The sequence below is a fragment of the Acanthochromis polyacanthus genome, chromosome 10 (assembly GCF_021347895.1).
Source record: "Acanthochromis polyacanthus isolate Apoly-LR-REF ecotype Palm Island chromosome 10, KAUST_Apoly_ChrSc, whole genome shotgun sequence".
In the NCBI taxonomy this organism is placed as follows: Eukaryota; Metazoa; Chordata; class Actinopteri; family Pomacentridae; genus Acanthochromis; species Acanthochromis polyacanthus.
The window spans coordinates 30,911,218-30,930,320 of NC_067122.1; the positions used below are offsets into that span (position 1 = coordinate 30,911,218).

General features: G+C 43.4%; 1 protein-coding gene across 1 annotated transcript in view; it reads right to left on the minus strand.

Annotated features, from left to right (window-relative positions):
* Positions 1-15,510, minus strand: part of stard15 (StAR-related lipid transfer (START) domain containing 15) — a 30,240-nt gene extending 14,730 nt beyond the window's left edge. Inside the window, exon 1 of the mRNA XM_022214622.2 lies at positions 15,192-15,510. Within this exon, the coding sequence (XP_022070314.1) occupies positions 15,192-15,338 (147 nt within the window). The 5' untranslated portion in view covers positions 15,339-15,510. The remainder of the gene's footprint in view (positions 1-15,191) is intronic.
* Positions 15,511-19,103: the final 3,593 nt, after the last annotated feature.

The window sequence follows — 19,103 nt, forward strand, 5'->3', positions numbered from 1 at the left end:
GAAAATGAACACATATATGTTACACATATGATCAGATTCAGCTTTTTTTTTTTTTTAAACCTGCCTCACATGAACTCACAAGTTCACAGTGAATGAATCTGTACAGTTTTATCCAGTCAGAGTGAGTGCACCAAACTCAGTGTTTACCTGCTGGCTTAAGAACTCAACAGAGATGCTCATGATTGTCAAAGATCCGAAGCTTAAAGCAGGAAAAGGAATCCCGATTAAATATTTCATTTTCATTGATATCGATAAATATCAATAATTTTTAATGATCTATTTTTAATAGAGGTTTGTATCTCATGCAATTAAGTCAAACTATCGAGCATTTCACCAAACAGCCCACTCTATTGATGAAGTGTGACTCTAACACGTGGCTCATTCCAGAACTGGAGGACTTTTGGGCTTCAAAATGTTTGAAAAATAAACCTTATCTTTTACAATTTTCTGCTCCATATCATCTGCTGCATGTGTATTATAATAGTTGAGAAACTATCAAAGGCTTGTTTTGCTCAGCTTACACATTAATGGTAGCATTTTTTTTCCATGTTGTGTTTGTTGTTTGCTAACCTTACTCTAATCACAGTAACAGGGTTGCTAATCCATGCTAATGTGATCTTTTTCTCAGCAGTAGAAGCTAGATATTTAGCTAGCTGTTACTGCTGACCACTGATGGAAAACAGTCCAAAGAATGAGTCTGATCCTGATATTGAGACATTCAATCAAGGCTGAAAATGTGATGAAAATATGGAAACTAGAAGAGAGGACATAGCTTTGCTCTACCCATTCTTTAGGAAAACCGTTTGATGATGTTAATTCCAGCATTTCATGTGATTCACCGTTTTCTTCTTCCTGCCAGCTAAAAAGGTTATGATAACATTTTGTGGGACACACTTTCCATACATGGTAATTATTATTATTTAAAATATTATGTTGATAAAAAAAAATGTTGCCACAATTACAAGACACATCAGTGAAAAAAAAATACTAAAAAGAACAGACTTAAATTTAATCTGAATTGTTTTATTTGAGATTTAGTTTGGTTATCAGGGGGGTGAGACAAGAGAAAAATGGTATTTTATTGGGAACTCCAGATTTATTTGGTGTTCTTAAAAATATTTTCAAACATTGTTTTCTCCTATTTTTTTTTAATTGGTCAAGAACTTTTACACAAGAAGTGCATGTTTTAGTATTTTGTATGGATTATTTGAAATTTAAGGGGTGGGCCACAAAATGTCCTCCAGTTCTGGAATGAACCATATCACTACTGATTGATCACCATGCACTACTCCCTGGCCAGGGTTAGCCTAGCTTAGCACATAGACTGACAGCTGTTAGCATAAATCAATCAACACAAAAAGCAGCTCTGAGGCACATCCATAGTCTGACAGGATGCCAGTTTTCCAGAGATCACTGAGACCACTTCCTGCAGTCAGCTCCATTTTGGACCTGGCTGCGTTTCAAGGTAAAATACTCTTTCTGGCAATATAGTGAAGTTTTTGTTAAGATCCCAGACAGGCAGCCAAACACTGTCAACACATAAACCCCGTTTCCACATGACTATCAGGTGAACTTCTAGTTAACTTCTGAAGTGTTGCAAAGAAAGAAATAAAAATGCAAACTGTTGTTTCCTGCTTTGGAGTGAATAATTTTGGCTATCAGAAGGAGGTGCTACAGGGGATGTTAGTTGCAATAAATGCATGTTAATGCAGAAGTTATTGTTCAAGTTGTCCATTACTATCGATGTTTGTAAGGCACTGATCCAGGATTGTGGTACTTTTGTGTGTTAATATCTATGTTTACAGTACAGTGATCATTAAATCTAAACTTCAGTGAGGATTCAGTGATGTTGAGTCTGTGGGAGTGTCAGGCTGTGGAACTGAATGCCGGATAAAAACCCACGCTCAATGTATTCTACCTGGGTAGTACGATGGACATTTTTAAGAGAGAACTGAACTTGTGGTTCTCACATCGTTGCTGAAAGGAACTTTCACGTTGCAGGTTCCACCTCAGAAGAGACTCATTCTTAGTTTTTTTTTTTTTTTTTTTTTAAAGGCTTCATACAGAATCACGTCCTTCTTTGTACTTCCAATGTGCACTACAGCTGTCCTAACAAAGGATGTACCGTTTCATGCAGTATGCATAGAACTGGGACAGACTACTTTATTATAACACTGCATCTGAAACCCCTCCAGGTTTGATTGTACTTAATGTTAAGTTTAATCACTTTATATTATCATAATATTTATATTTTTAATATTGAAGTTACATGTGTATCAAGCTGAGATCACTTGTCTCCATTTACGAGCAAATTCATGCATTTACGTGTTTTTCATTGTCACCACTGACCTGAATATTCTTTATTTATTGTTTCAGTTTGTCAATCTTAAAAGTAAAACCATTTCAGATCTGGTTCTAAACCTTCATAAACAGAAACACTTTATAATATTTTGTTATTTCATTAGAAAACTCCAGTGCTGGTATTTACACTAACTCTTCAGTTTTGATTCCTTGTTACTTTAAGCATTTTGAAAAGCACAACAGACAAACTGAAATAAATAAAATCCAGCATCCCGTCCCGGCAGGAGAGCTGGGAAAATGTTTGCTGTTCTGAGGGCTGTAACGGATCTGACGCTCTCCATCATCTCTACGCTGATGGAGGGCGTTCAGACCTGACCAAATACTGTCTGATAGTTTGACACAGATATGCTGCAGCATGATTCCTCTGCTTCATTTTGTGTTTTGATCCCTCTCATGTTGTTCTGTTTGTTTCTGAGTCACTGTGCTGCTCTTTGTGTGATGTTTGTGATTACAACCCTCTAGTTTTCTGCTCCTGTCACATTTTTCCTCATGTCTTCTCCAGGATAGATTCGGTAGTTTGATAGATGATCTGATGTTAGTAGTCCATGACCTTCCTCTTGAAGTTGCTGTGGGTTCTCAGGGCACGCAAGTGGTGCCATTACTTGGTAATGTTGAAGTTTTAGTGTGGTAGTTGGCTGCATTGAATACAACAAGATGGGGAAACTCTTTGCTCAGTGATAACGCCTTCACATGCTGGTTGGAAGGAGGGATTTTAAAGAGTGCTGCTGAGACCTTCACTCTGGACAACACTCCACCTCTGACAGAAGCTGCTGCTCAAACAGCAGAGTGCATTCAATTGGAGCTTCTTCCTGCTCACTGCAGTGGTACTGTCTGGTGACTTCAGGACTCCACACATACAACTATAATTTGCACTGTTCTGCCCGTAGAAGACAATTCCTCATTTATAGTTAAATCATATACAGTTTAAAAAGCAAGTTAAAAGTATTTCATCAGCATTTTATTGTGAAAGAGCAAGTTGGAAGTATTTATCATTATTTTATTGTGAAGGGTTAAAAAGGATGTGCTTTGCATTGTGGGAGAGAGATGCTCACTTGTACACATGCAGAGCGAAGCAGACACGGTGATAGCGTTCCTCCTGTAACGTTTTTCCTACATCTACCAAAGCAATGGCTGTAAGTTTTTCTTCAATGTTTAGCGTTCAGGATGGCTATAAAATGCTTAATTTGATTATTGTTTATTTATAGAAATGCATTTATTGTGGTTTATTCTGTTTTAATCTTGGAAATGTGTTATGCTAATGTCCAAATGTGTTAGCATGTTTATAGGTTGTGACTGCACACATCAGCATATCAGTGGCTTTGTGTGATAATTTACATAGCATGCTAGCATAGCATTTAATCAGTAGTTTGATGTTTAATGACTGTTCATAGCACTTTGCTATCAGTTTATATTAACCAGGCCACTTTACAACCAAACTAAAAATGCCCTTTTCTCTTCTCTGTTTGCACATTGCACTTTCACTCACAAGTTTTCACCATGACATGGTAATAAAGGAGCAAGGGGCTCACTTCCTGGCTCGTGAAAACTGAGTTTGGCTGGCTGTTTAACTGCGTTGGCATACAACTTGTATATAACACGTATAGAGAACAGTACAGTGAAAAGCCATAGATGTAAAGTAAAACAACACAGCCATGGACACAGAAACCAGTGTCAGAGATGATCATGCGAAGTCAGAAGCTAGCCTCAAGAATTCCATTGCATCTAAATCTTACAAATCTGCCCATAAAGCAATGTCTAGACACTCAGCCTCTTCCAAGCCTTCTGTCGCTGAAGCAGCCATCAGAGCTAGAGCTTCAGCTGAAGCAGCACGCACCAAGTCAGCTTACACTAAAAAGCAGTTGGAAATTAAGAAGAAGAAAGCCAGATTAGACCTGGAAAAAGCTACTCTGGAAGCAGATTTAGAGGTCTTGGAGATCGGAAAAGAAGCAGCAGCTGCTTGCATCGAAGCTGAGGTCCTAGAAGCAGCTGCAGCTTTGGAAGATGAGGACGTGCAAAGTGAGAGGAGCACTGTTCCACCGCAAGTGGTTCAGCAGAGAACTGAGGACTATGTGCAACGCCAAACACAGTTCAGCCTGCAAGTCAACACTCCACCCATACATAACGAGGTTTCCCACTGTGTGAAAAAATCTTTTCTGGCAGCATCACCGGCAGTCAAGGTGGAAAAGCGCACACATATCTTCTCACCTCTAGCTAATGAGAATATGTGTGCAGCCGATTACACACCTACTCCAAATCCACAAAACAGTCTACAAAGACAATTTACCACAGATAACACACTCACTCCCGGTCCAGTGGATAACCAGCAAAAACAATACACCAGCAGCCCACCTATAGACTTTGCCAAGTTTCTTGCATGCAGAGCTGGTGACCACAGGCCTCAAAATTTGACAACTCACCAGAACCTCAGAGCATGGTAGTCATCGTTTCTCAATGCAACACAGGATTTGGAGCTCACATACAGTGAACAACTGGACTTCTTAGTGAAGTGGCTTGTTAAGGAGTCTTCTGAACACGTAAAAAGAATCTGAGCTGTTCATGTCGCCAACCCCAAAGTTGCTCTCGAATTGTCTTGGGGTAGACTTCAGGAGTGCTATTTCACACCAGAAATAATTGAAAATGCCAGACTATGCCAATATCAGACTATTCTGAAATGTACTGAGCGTGACAGACAGTGTTTTGCAATGCATCCAGACTCAGCCCATCTCTCTGCTCCATCACCCACAACTGAGCCAGATGTAGAAACTCAAGACAGCCATGGACTTGAGGTGACGTCAAGTTGCACTAAAGTCTGCAGTGAAGGCAGCTCTTCTCGGTCCTGTTTGAAGGTGTGTTTGGTACGAGTCTTCCCTCGAGGTCAGTCAGAGCGCTCGGTCAAAATTTATGTCATCCTTGATGATCAGAGCAACCGTTCACTTGCTCGCTCTGAATTTTTCTAACTGTTTGGGGTTGAAGGCAACCTGTCACCATACTTGATGAAAATGTGCAAGTATGACAGAGATGACAGAAAGGAAAGCAGTGGGCTTTCAAATTGAAGCAGTAAATGGAGGTGTGTGCATGGATCCTCCACCTCTCTCGAGTGCAATGAAAGAACGACCAACAGTTCTGAAATACCGACACCAGAAGTCGCCCTTGCAACATATCACTCCCAAAATTCCAGAGCTAGATCCTAATGCTCAGATGATGATTCTACTGGGGAGAGACATGATACGAGTGCACAAGGTGAGACAGCAAGTAAATGGACCTCATAATGCACCCTTTGCTCAGCGCTGGGTAATTGTGGGTGAAGTGTGCATCGACAATGCATCATAAACCTGTTGCAAGTGCCTTCAAGACTGACATCTTACAGAACGGAGGTCCATCTCTTCTCACTCCTTGCCACAACAGCATTGATAAAAGAAAAACCAAGCTACGGCGGGGAGCAAAGGATGTACATCAAAGCCTTTGTCAGCAGAAGACAAACTAGGGCTCAAAAGTGTTTGAAAGTACAGAGAACGACAACAAGTGTGCCATGTCCTTTGAGGATGAGAGGTTTCTAAAAATCATGGAGAAAGAAGTCCATCAGGATGAAATGAACAGTTGGATTGCTCCTTTGCCGTTCAGGTCGCCTCGTCTCTCACTCCCAGATAACAGAGAGCAGGCTTTGTCTCGCCTCAGCTCTTTAAGATGCACCCTCAACAAAAATCCTGAAATGAAACAGCAGTTTTCTGTCTTCATGGAAAAGCTGTTTGAGAACCAGCATGCAGAGCCTGCACCACCAATCCATGAGCAACATGAATGCTGGTACTTGCCCATCTTTGGTGTATATCACCCTCAGAAGCCAGCACAGATACGAGTAGTGTTCCACTCAAGCGCCCAGCAACAAGGAGTCTCCCTCAACTCAGTCCTGTTGACCGGGCCTGATCTCAATAACACTCTCCTGGGCATCTTGCTACGGTTCAGAAAAGACCTTGTTGCAGTCACTGCTAATATTCAGCAAATGTTTTATGAATTCCTGGTGAGAGACGACCACAGAGACTGAGATTCCTATGGCACAAGGATAACGACCTGTCGAAAGAGGTGGAAGAGTATCGCATGCGTGTGCATGTCTTTGGAAACTACCCATCTCCAGCAGTCGCTATATATTGTCTCCAGAGAGCAGCTCAGCAAGGTGAGCCAAAGTTTAGAGCAGACACCAGACGGTTTGTTGAGAGACACTTCTATGTGGATGACGGACTGATATTGCTTCCCACAGAGTCTGCAGCTATAGACTTGCTGAAGCGTACTTGTGCATCATTTACTGAGTTGAACCTGAAACTCCACAAAATTGCTTTGAACAGCCTCGCTGTGATGCAGGCCTTTGAACCTGAGGAACTGGCTTCCGGCATCAAAGATTTGGGTCTTGATGATGAAACCCTGCTGACCCAAAGGAGCTTAGGATTATGCTGGGATTTAAACACAGACACCTTCACATTCAAAGTAGCTGTTGCTAACAAACCATACACTCGCCGTGGAGTACTCTCCATCATTAACAGCATATTTGACCCTCTAGGACTGGCGGTACCAGTGACAGTTAGGGGCAAATTATTGTTGAGAGAGCTGGCTGGTGGAATTCAGGATTGGGATGCCCTTCTTCCTGATGACAGACTGAGCACATGGAAGGCATGGAAATCATTGCTCCAAGAGCTGAGCAGCCTTAACATACCTCACTGCTACATACCAATGTCGCTCTCAAGATCCTCATACACCAAACTATGTCTCTTTTCTGATGCCTCAAAGTGGGCCATAGGGGCACTGGCTTATCTACGAGCTGTCACCGAAGACAGTCACTGTGAAGTTGGATTTGTGCTAGGGAAAGCAAAACTAGCACCACAACCCGAGACCACAATTCCAACTCGAGCTATGTGGGGCTGTTTTGGCAGTTGAGATGGCAAAGCTCATCTTAGATGAACTGCACCACAAACCAGACGCAGTGAAGTTCTACTGTGACAGCAGAGTGGTCCATGGATACATCTGTAATGACTTGAAACGTTTTTTTGTGTACATGCAAAATCGAGTGCACCGCATATGCCAGACAACCTCCCCAGAGCAGTGGCACTATGTCCCTTCAGAACAGAACCCAGCAGATCTGGCGAAGAGATCTGTCTCCGCATCACAGCTTATGGACACTATGTGGTTCAAGGGACCTGGCTTTCTCTACAAGTCTCCTGAGCCTGAAGTCCACGCACTCTTTGAACTGGTAGATCCTGAAAAGGATATGGAAGTCAGACTGCAAGTGACTGCCTTTGCTACCTGTGTTAAAACCAGGAGACTCACCCCTGAACGTTTTCAGCCTTTCTCTACATGGGAATCCTTGTTAAGGGCTGTTTCTTCTTTATTCACCAGGCGCGTTCTCACAGGTCTGCAGACTCCACTGACCCATTACAGGGTTCTCGCCAGCGCATTTCAGCGTAACGAGCCGTTATGCTGTCGTAACAGGCCGTTACGCTGTCAGTTTAAAAGGAAGTTTTCAGGGTCGGTCAGAAATGACACAAGGACCAAATGATTAGACTTCAGCAGTGATACGTCTTAAAGTTTGGATCAACAGATTTGTTAAGGATTCATAGCGGGACGGCGTCTGATAGCGGCACGGTAACCATGGCAACAGGTGAACGCTACCTCAGCAGCCTGCTGATGATCACGATTGTGATCCTACAACAAATCTACCACTGTGGGCGTATCGGAAATGATACAAGGAACAACTGATTAAATTGTGGGGGTGTTTCTGAGTCCCATCAATTACAGTCGCCCCCTGCATAGTTAGGTCATACGATTCGGTGTGTACACATGCAGAACACACACCTGTGTTCAGCACGAGGTCAGGTAATGAACAGTCTTAGTGAAGGACTGCGCTCGCTCAGTGCTGTTCTTGTTAATTGACGTGACAAGCCGTGAGCGTGTGTGTGAACACGTGTGTGCCAGGAAGTGAAATGAACTTTTGGAGCCACTGACAGATATGTCCAAATATGATTCATTCAATAGCAAATGATCATTTTGTGCCACAAATCTACCAACCACGTCCTGTTAAACCAGTATCTGGCTGCTGCTAATTTCCCACCATGGTGTGTCAGCTTTTGTGGAAACGGGTTGGAACGTTAAATAATTAATTTCAGAATAAATATTGTCAATTACAGTGTTTAAACATGTTCTACAAGCTGAAAAAAAATGCAGCTTTTTAGCAGTTGTCACTGTCTCCTGCAATTTCATCACAACAAATAAGCTTAAAACATCGCAACTTTTATCGCAATATTTTAGAAAAGCTGCCATAAATTCAAGTATTTTCGGCCGCAACAATCACGAAAAACGCCCACGAAATCCTGAAGGGACTGAATGGGTTAAGTTTTTCCTTCATTGTTTAGCGTTCAGGATGGCTATAAAATGCTTAATTTGACTGTTTATTTATAGAAATGCATTTATTGTGGTTTATTCCGTTTTAATCTCGGAAATGTGTTATGCTAATGTCCTATGCTAATGTGTTAGCATGTTTATAGCGCTAATAGCTTGTGAATGAGCACATCAGCGGCTTTGCGTGATAACTTATATAGCATGCTAGCATAGCATTTAATCAGTAGATTGATGTTTAATGACTGCTTATAGCACTTTGCTAGTAGTTTATATTAACCAGGCCACTTTACAACTAAGCTAAAAATGCCCTTTTCTCTTCTGTTTGCACATTGCAGTTTCACTCACAAGTTTTCACCATGACATGCTAATAAAGGAGCAAGGCACTCACTTCCTGGGTCATGAAAACTGAGTTTGGCTGGCTGTTTAACTGCATTGACATACAAGTTGTATATAACACGTCTAGAGAACAGTACATGCACACTGACATTTCTGTTTATTTAAGCATCAAAGGAAATAAAGAAGTCTATCAATCTACACTGGTAACTGTTGTTTGGATATGGCAAAGTTGAGTTAAGGATGGCTGAGGATTCAACTTTGCCAAATTCCTACAGCAAGAAGAAGAACATTATTTGTTACAGCTGAAAAACGCAAAAACCATTGACTGTCCATCTGGCTTCAAACTGTTGAAGACACACAGACCATCCAACTCCGGTCCATCAGTCTCCTGTAACACTGTAGAACACCTGGGCTCCACCTGAGCTCCAAAACTCCACTGATTCTGTCAACAAGGTTTAAAACATGAACCTGTCCCAGATGAATGGTTTCACGTGATGTTGGCTCAGTGTACACATGTAAACCTAAATATGAGGCAGTAGAGACAGTCAGAAAACCACAAGTACAACACATATCCATAAACCACAGAACCAACCTCACTTCCCGTCAGATATGAACCTGCTGGATCTCTGCCTGAGCACCACATATTTTAATACACTTAGGATTTCTAGTGGCAAAAGCTCGGCTGTGCCATGGACTCTCTAGTGTCATCCACTGTGGACAACCTCTACATGGACGAGGCAGAGAGCAGAGCACCAAGCTCCTTCCAGGGAACAGTTCCCAGCCACTGATTCAGATATGTGGACCACTCCTAGGTCTGAACTAGAACATAAAGGAGACCCTTAACAGAAGCGACTACGTACGTGGACAGAAACATCAGGTTTACAGGGAGGATGTGAGGGAGGGGGGGGGGGGGGATGCCTTTTTTGGACTGTACTGGGCATGTTGAGAAGGAGGGCAAACTGACGTTTTCAAAAAACGTCCACACAGACCAACATCTGCTGATAGAACCTTAAAACACCGGGCTTAGAACAGTGGTGGGCAAACTTTTTGGCTGAGGGGCCACATTGACTTTTGAAATTCAACAGACGGGCCAGACCAGCATCAGATGGTTGGAGACTGTGCAAACTAATATGAATTACATGTTAAAGACAACACTGACAAAGTAAAGAATACTCACATTCAGTTTCAGTGGGAACAGTGTTGTTGGTCACCCTTTTTTGCCAGTGCATCAAAGTCTGGTGTCAATTTGGTTGTGGGAATTCTCAGGACGGATCTGAGGTGTTGATCAGTTAACTGGGATCTGTGGTGTGCTTTGTTGATGTTAATCACGCTGAACGTCTGCTCACACATGTAGGTAGATCCAAACAACACCAGCATCCTCTGTGTCATCTTTCAAATGTTTGAAAACTTGGCGTCACTTAGTGAAGTGTAAAAGTCATTCAGTTGAAGGGAGCTGAACTTCTCCTTTAAGACCGAGTCACTTTGAAGATCGATTGGTTCCAACTGCAACTCCTGTGATGCCGTTTCTGGGTCTTGTGACAAGAGACATGATACCAGCTGAAGGGTCTTGTCAATTTTTTCAAAATCAGAGAACCAACGGCAGAATTCTCCGTGTAGGTCGTCTAGCGATTCCTTATATTTCATCACATGTGGACTGGCCTCTGCCAGCGTTGCCAGTATAAGGAAATGAGCAAAGGATTTTTTTGACATTTGTCTTGAGAATAAAGTCAGTTTGGCTTTGAAGGCTGTCACATTTGTGTACATTTTGTGCACAATTTCATCTTTCCCTTGCAGCTTCACGTTCAGCTCATTCATGTGCGTCAGTATGTCCACGGCAAAAGCAAAAGTCACAGAGCCAATCTCTGTCACGCAGCTCAGGAAAATCATTGGATTAACTCCAAAAATGAGCTAATCTCACCTTTGAGCTCCCACACTCGCTGGCATACTTTCCCCAAACTTAACCAGCGGACATGAGAGTGATAAGCAAGTCCTGGTGATCAGCATCAGTTTCTTCAAGAAACTTAATGAACTGACGATGCTGAAGCCCTCTCGCTCGTATAAAGTTAATAAGTTTTACGACTGGCTTCACGACATGATTAAGATGCAAAACAGACTTACAGAGCACTTCCTGATGGATTATGCAGTGTAGGAAAATCACATCCAACTCAGGGTTTTCCTCTTTCACCTTATCCTGGATTCTTTTCAGCAGCCCGACGTTTTTTCCTGTCGAGTTTGGCAATCCATTTGTGGTAACATTGGCGAGTTTACACCACAGAAGCTTCAGCCCCTCGATGACCCCAGACACCCTGTCCTACAGTCCTCTCTACGTGTTTTACTCTTTATGGATTCCACGGTCAAAAATTTCTCCATTGTCTCAAAATGTTAATTAATCCTGCTAATGAAAATTAAAAGCTGAGCAGTGTCTTTTATATCATTACTCTCGTCCAGTGCTAATGAATGTAGCTTGAAGGACTCCGCTTTTTCGTTCAGTGAGCTGGTTAAGTCTTCGTCGATCAGTTCAACAAGGCAAGTGTGGCGACGGGCGTGGGAGAGCTCAGCTGCAGGGGAGAGAGGTGTGGAGGAGTGCGTGGAAGCAGCGTCAAGGTAATTGGCACAGGTGGTAACAACTGGCTGACCTGATTACCTCCACAGTAGCAGTCTGGAGTGGAGCATAAAAGATGGGTGGACAGAGAAGAGAGTCAGATGGACGAGAGGAGGAGCTGAGACAGAACAAGAGCTGCTGTGGAGTGAGAGACGGCGAAGGCTGCTTATCGGCGAGCCGCTGGGAAGTGAGAGACGAGGAACGCTGATTCTGGGGAACTGACGGAGCCGAAGAGGATTCACCGGACAAGGTCTGGTGAGGTGCCGGGCGAGAGAGACTGAGTGGTTGCGGGAGTGGGGGTAAAATAAACTGTGTTACTCTGACAATCTGCCGTTGTGTGTGTGTATTGAGTAGATCCACTGACAGACAACCCGTCACAGCAAGTAACTGTCCTGCGTGATAAATCATCCATCCATCCTCTATGCACCGCTTTATCCTCACTAGGGTCATGGGGGGTGCTGGAGTCTATCCCAGCTGACTCGGGTGAAGGCAGGGGACACCCTGGACAGGTCACCAGTCTGTCACAGGGCTACATATACAGACACACAATCACACTCACGTTCACACCTACGGACAATTTAGAGTAACCAATTAACCTCAGCATGTTTTTGGACTGTGGGAGGAAGCCGGAGTACCCGGAGAAAACCCACACATGCACAGGGAGAACATGCAAACTCCATGCAGAAAGATCCCAGGCCCAGGCCGGGATTTGAACCGGGGATCTTCTTGCTGCAAGGTGAGAGTGCTAACCACTACGTCACTGTGCAGCCCGCGTTATAAACTAATTTTTTCAAATTTGTTTTTGCTCTGGATACAGGCGACCTGCTGTGTCTACCATGCATTCTTTCAAAAACTCCCCTTCAGAGAAAGGCTTGCTAGCTGAATAATTTGCCTTCGGGCTTGACTCTTGAATCGTAGTTTGCAGAAAAAAATGCATTTTTGCTGAATCTGTAAACTGGCTGCAGCCTCTGACCGTAGCTGTCCATTCTGGCGCTGACTGGTTGCTAGCGTAGTTAGCATGCTTCGTGGAAAAGTGCCAGCTGATATTCTATTCTTTAAAAACTGCAACGGTTTCATTGCAAATAAGACATACAGCCTTTGGACGGACTTCAGCGAAAAAATATTTAGTAATCCACTCTTTGTGAAACACTCGACACTCACTGTCGACTTTTCTTTTCTTTGATAAACTCATCGTTACAGCAGGGCTCAATGCAGCTGCAAAGTGGAAGAAGAGAAAATAAACCAACAAAGGTCACTTGTGTCTGGAGCGCCATCTAGTGGGGTCAACAGAAACATTGGATACTGCAGGGGAAGGCCAAATGAATGTGGTCTTTACTGTAATTTAGTCAATTCTAACACTGACAAAATTATTTCGCGGGCCGAACTGAAAAGGCCAAAGGGCTGTATGTGGCCCGGGGGCCGTAGTTTGCCCATACTTGGCTTAGAATGTCACAACCAATGCAGTGGGAAAGAAGAAGGAACACACATACTTAGAAAGCACTGAAAACCTGCTGCTCTCCTAACTGGTCCTCCATCAAGTCAACAAAGAGATCAGGAAAAAAACAACACTAAAGTAAACAAATAAGAAGAACGGAAGGAACAACACTGACATCACATACGTAGCTCTCAGAAAATTCTATGAACACCAGCAACACTCTGAGATGCAAACTGGTGCATCCTGAATATAAAACATCAAACACAAGCAGAGCAGTGGTGTATCTGCACTTCAATACAGCAAGGAGTCCACAGACATATAGGAGAAACTAACAACCGCTAGACAAGAACATGAGAGGACAGCAGCTCGTCAGGACACGACTTAGCATCCACCTGCATCTGAGGGATAAGGGACGCTCCTCAGAGGACAGTAATTTCCACATTCTGAACAGAACAGACAGACGGTTTGAGAAAGGAGTGAAGGAGGACATCTATGTTAAACTGGAACATTCATCCATCCATTATCAGCTGAATGCAGTCCTGAGGTCCTCCTCAGAGTGTTTTACCATCATTAACACCTCGAGACATGTGCGTCTTGGTTCATTTATGGGACATAATCCATGGGTGTGGGGATGATGAGATCTCTGAAACTCCCCACCACTCAGTTCAACGTCGTAAAGAACCTAAAATAGAACTGAAGCTCCGAGGTCTTAGTTTTGGTTAGTTATCCTGCTAGAGCTGCATATCACCAATAATTACTGTTTTTACCATTTCTGGCAGATAAATGGTGTCATTTTAGTGATTATTTTAAAGACAACATTCATTTCAAACCTGGGCTTTGGGGTTCTGCAGGGACTGCAGTACTCAAGAGTAAAGTTACAAGATTACAGACGCACAGGATCAAATATCAGATCTTCTTTACAGAGATTAATATTCAGGTGACTTTGAAACCAGCACTGATTGTTTGTGAAACCTGCAGTCAACTGTCACAGATACTTTGAGCAAAAAAAAAAAAAAAAAAAAAAACTGCAGCAAGAGAGAATAGATCTGTTCTCAAGAACAAACTAAGCATGGGAGACAGTTGGATTTGTTCCATGATTGTGCAGAAAAACACCTTCACCCATCAGCAAAATTCAGTGTCAGCCTGCAGAGGAGTACAATAATTCTTGCAAATGCAGTCATACAAAAGTTTACTTTAAGTGGAAACACTCAAGTAAAGTGCAAGCAAGGGGCTTGAGGCGATGAAATCAGGATTCCTTCTGAACGCTTTCTGTCTGACTCTGGTTTGATGAAATTTAAGATTCCAACAAACCATTATTTCACTGTGGCTTATTGTCTGGATTAACTGATCAAATGTTTGGTCTCACTAATGTCAGGAAATGGAGAAAAAAATGTTTTGTCCAAAGATGTTCAGTTTACTGTCAGAGAGGAGGAAAGAAACCAGAAAATATTCACTTTTCAAATTTTATTTGGAGTTGATATTTGGGACCCAAAACTAATTTCTGCAACAAATTTTGTCTAAATTTTGAGAGATCCAAATGTTTGAGACCTGTGATTTTTTTTCATCCCCCCACCCCTTAGAAAAACAAACAAACAGTGAAATCATTTTATGGGTCCAATATCTCCAGAAAGTCTTTGGTCAACATTTCACCAACTTCTGAGGCCTTTAATATCAGTAGGACTCGATGTGGGGCAGGTTGAACCAGACAAGGTTCCAGTTTTTGCTATTTTGACAGCATGGTGCCACGGACTCATTGGTAGGAGACAGAAATTGGTGTTCAAAGGGTTTTATATATTATCATTGCATGTACAGAGCTACAAGCAGCTTCCACGTTGTCTTCATGTTAAAACTGAAACGTGAGGTTTCAAGAAAGGAGCAGGAAAGTTGTCAGGTCTGAAAACATGAAATGCTCTAAATCCAGCCAAAGTCGTTAGCTTTAGGTCCCAAACAGCACATAAGTAAACTGAGCAGAATGTGAGAGACGGTGCAGCAACATTTTTCCTGAGGTCTGTTCAAACTGAGAAACTGCTACTGTGCTGTGGAGGTGGTGCAGTCCCGGTACCGGTCCGGTCTCACCTTAAGTTTCTGCACCGTGCTGCTCTCCTGGTCTCGGCACCACACCGTCACTCCTCCCTTGTTGTAGCGGCTCGTCCATCCGTCCGCGCTCAGACACTGATCTTTGAACGAGGAGAAGTCCGAGTCGTCCGGGATCTGCACCGGCATCTCCGAGCCGCTCAGCCGCACAGGAGCCGTTCACCTGCGGCCTGCCGGAGCGCACAGGCAGGGGTCTGATGGAGGTTTGATGGGCTGTAACTGCTCCAGCAGTAGCTGTTTGCGGGTCCGGCAGAATGAGCTGAGTGCAGCAGCAACTGATGCTGCAGCTTTTATCTGACTGCACAGATAGGAGGGAAAAGTAAGAGCTCTCACTCTGCTCAGTCATAGTTAGTGTGAAGGACGCCTCAAAACGTCAACCTGGATGAAAGAAAAGGGAAATAACACCTGTTGCTGTACAGAACGAAATTTTCAGATGAAAAAATTCAGAGCATGAAAAGAAGCATGATGAATGTTGGGAGCACTTCCTTTGGACAGATGAAGATAAATTTGTTGCTGTCAGCTGGAGTTCAGCATGTTTGGTGTGAACCTGACATACACAGTCCTGACAGTGAAGCACAGATGTGGGAGTTTGATGATATGAGGCTAGAGGAGTGCAAAAGGTGTTAGGTAGATGATATTTATAAATGTACCATGAATGGCTGTGGATAAACCAAAATACTGGCTGACAAGATGACTCCCGGTCTGCGAGGCTTGAAGAAAAGGAATATTCCAGCATGAGAACCATCTCACAAAATCGCACAAGAGTTTTCTACAGAAGAACAAAGGAAGTGAAAAGGGCCACCTAGACAGTCTTGGATCCAATAAAAAAAACTTTTAGGGTGTTTTAAAAAAAGATAGATCAACACTACCCCTTCCGCAAATGTGAAAAATGAGAAATTAGTGAACTCTGGTATACTTCATGCTGAGGAGGATTTAGTCTGTAATGAGAAATAAAGGTGGACATAAAGTATTGAAGGAATCAAACATTAAAATCTCAGTAATGGAAGGTGGATTCACTTTTCCTGTATTAAATTCCTACTGTGAAACTTGTATTTTTAATATAGGGAATGTAAGTTGGTGCTTTGTAATCTGACAACAGAGAAAATGCTGTTCTATATCGAATACTGTTGTACTTTGAAGTAATTTGCCTACTGTGTGGGTTACAGAGACGTAGTCACTGTTGTTTTCTGTTATAATCTTTTTCAAGTAGAAAGTGTTTCAAGAACAGAGTGAATAATCTTCTTATAGCCCATCTTTGATCACAGTAAATTCAGCCTGAAACTCTCAGCTCTGATCAAGAACTTGAACCAGGTCATCTCCACCCAGACGTTCTGGTTTAGTTCTCTAAATGTTCTGTGAGCTGCTGAAATCAAACAGATTCAGTTTGTTTGGTTTCCAACAGCACCTGAACACACCAGTACCTGACACCTGTTGTCCTGGTGCAGCAGTGGGCGGAGCGAAGATCAGGTGTCAGCAGCTTCCAGTTTCCATGATGTAACTCAGTCTGACACTGAGGAGAAGCTTCCAGAAACGGTTCCTGTTGATCACACAGCCTATTGAATCTGTTTCATAAAACCTGATAAACATATTGATCTGCTGTCATTCGTTAATAAATCTTTAGTTTCTGTCCATGTAAACACAACAAAACACTGACACGGCTTCTGATCCTTGATCCATCTTCAACCGCACTGACTACTGTAGTGACACTGCTTTCATTGTGTGCTAATTCTACTGCAGTAACAGTACTCGTACTGTGTTACTTTTGTAGTTGTAATGCAGTAACAGCACTTTTACTCTGGTATTTGTAGTTTTACTGCAATAACAGCACTCGCACACTGTAATGTTTGAAACTGATTCGAAGTGACACCAACACAGGTGGAACACCAATGAAAGCTTATACATAACAACTAGCAAGACACACAAAAAGGCCAGACACAAACAGAAATTAACCACAAACAGATGCTGATTTACTGCAAACTGAAGTAAAACTACCAGTATGACACACAAAAGGGTAGCTGAATGTGAAATGATACAAAACAATATGCAAAATTCCCATAAATAACTGCAAAATAAAGACAAACAGACACAAAACCAATACAAACAGAGACACAACAACACAGGTACTAAAACACACACAAGCTTCGTCTGTAGTTCTTTTGTGTCAAGGCTGATTGTGCTTTTGGACAGTCTCCTCACCTGTCCACAGCACCACATGTGTTCAGCCAGCAGGGGGAGCTCTGAGCTCACTGAATACTGTGCTTGTGCGTGTCTGTTTCCACTTGAATTCTTGTGCAGGTTCATGTTTTATCTTCTAAAGGAGACACAACATCAAAATCACTCATCATGTTCCCAGAATCAATTAAAAAGTGATAAAGCAGCAGTGATTAATTTACCTGCTACTTTGGACAAAATTTGAGTCATTCTGTCTATTTTCAAGTAATTTTGAAAAAAAATGTACGTGTCACACTCCAGCCATGGTCCCCTGCCTGCCCTCTTCTTTCCTCTCTTCTCCTCTATTTCTCCCTCCTTTTCTCCTCACTTTTCACTTTCTTCTCCTCCCTCTTCCCTCTCCTCCGGACATCTCGCCCCTGCACTCTCTCTCTCCTGTCTCTTGCTCTCTTTCTCGGTCCCGCCCCCTCTGTGCTGCACCTCCGACTGTCAGTGACCAGGCTCATGGACTCCAGCTGTGAAGAGGTACGCAGCTGGACTGGATTACCAATCAGTGGCAGATAAAGCTGGGTCAGCCTTTCCTCTTGCTGCCAGGTCGTTGCGTCAGCTTCACCCTGTTGTGAGTAGTCTGGAGAATCTAATGCTCTGTTGTTTCAGCCACTGTGCTAAACCTGGCTTTCTGGTCATTTCTTGTAGCTCTCTGCTGGACCGACAGATCCGCTGCCTGTCTGCTCTGCCTGTCTTCCTGGCTGCCTCTGTGTTGGTTTCCTTACCGGCTTTCTCTGCAGCGCGCTTACCTACTACTCACTGCGGCTCGTCCTGCTGTGGTTGCGGCACGACCAGCTGGGCGTCCTCTGAACCACCGGTTTCCCAAACCAGCCAACCCCTTTCCCTCAGTCTGTTTCCTTGGTTCGTGAGTGTTCTGGGCTCTGTTCTGTTTGAGAGTCTACCGGCTTTGTTAACTTCTGTTTAAATAAACGCCTTTGCCCGAGTCTGCACCTGACTGTTTGCACTCTGGGTTCACACCCCCGTCCCTTGACAGTATGATCTGGCCATTAACATGAACCCGGCAAACATTCAGTCTGACTGTGTTTATCCATGACCCCTACCACAGATTAAAGTAGCTGCAACCAGCCAGGGGGGCAGCTTCGCCATGGTCGACCACAGCCATCTGAGTCCTCATTTGACCCCATCTTGAATAGGGAGTACAGTGAGCTATTTTACAAACTTGCTCACATTTATGGCTTGTGGAGGGAGGCACCACACCCTCAGCTAACAGAAGTGTATATGTCGCAGGCATGCCGAGAGGTTGCCGAGAAACCTTGGCTCACTCACTTGCTGCCTGAGTATGTCTTTGAGCTTTGAGCCCTGACCCATCTGACAACTCTACCTGGTAGCTCTCTGCCTACTCCTGAGTTAGCCCACTCCCAACCAGCTAGTCCCCCACTCAGTAATGAACCAGAGCCTGTTCTCCTGTGTCCTGTTGAGCCACCAGTGGAAAAGCTTTCCCGTCGAAGATGCAGCTCGATGAGAGGCTGATCCTTGGTGCCTTGACCTCACCGCTCCCTTGTGTTTCTGAGGTCTCGCCACTGAGCCCATCTGAGGCCCCAACGGTATCCATCCTGGAGGTCTCCCTACACCAGCCCTGCCTTCAAGCCACTGTAGAGCAGGTTGATGCTGCCTCTGTTGGTTCCGGGTGGGTCGACACCGTCCCTTCATGTTCTG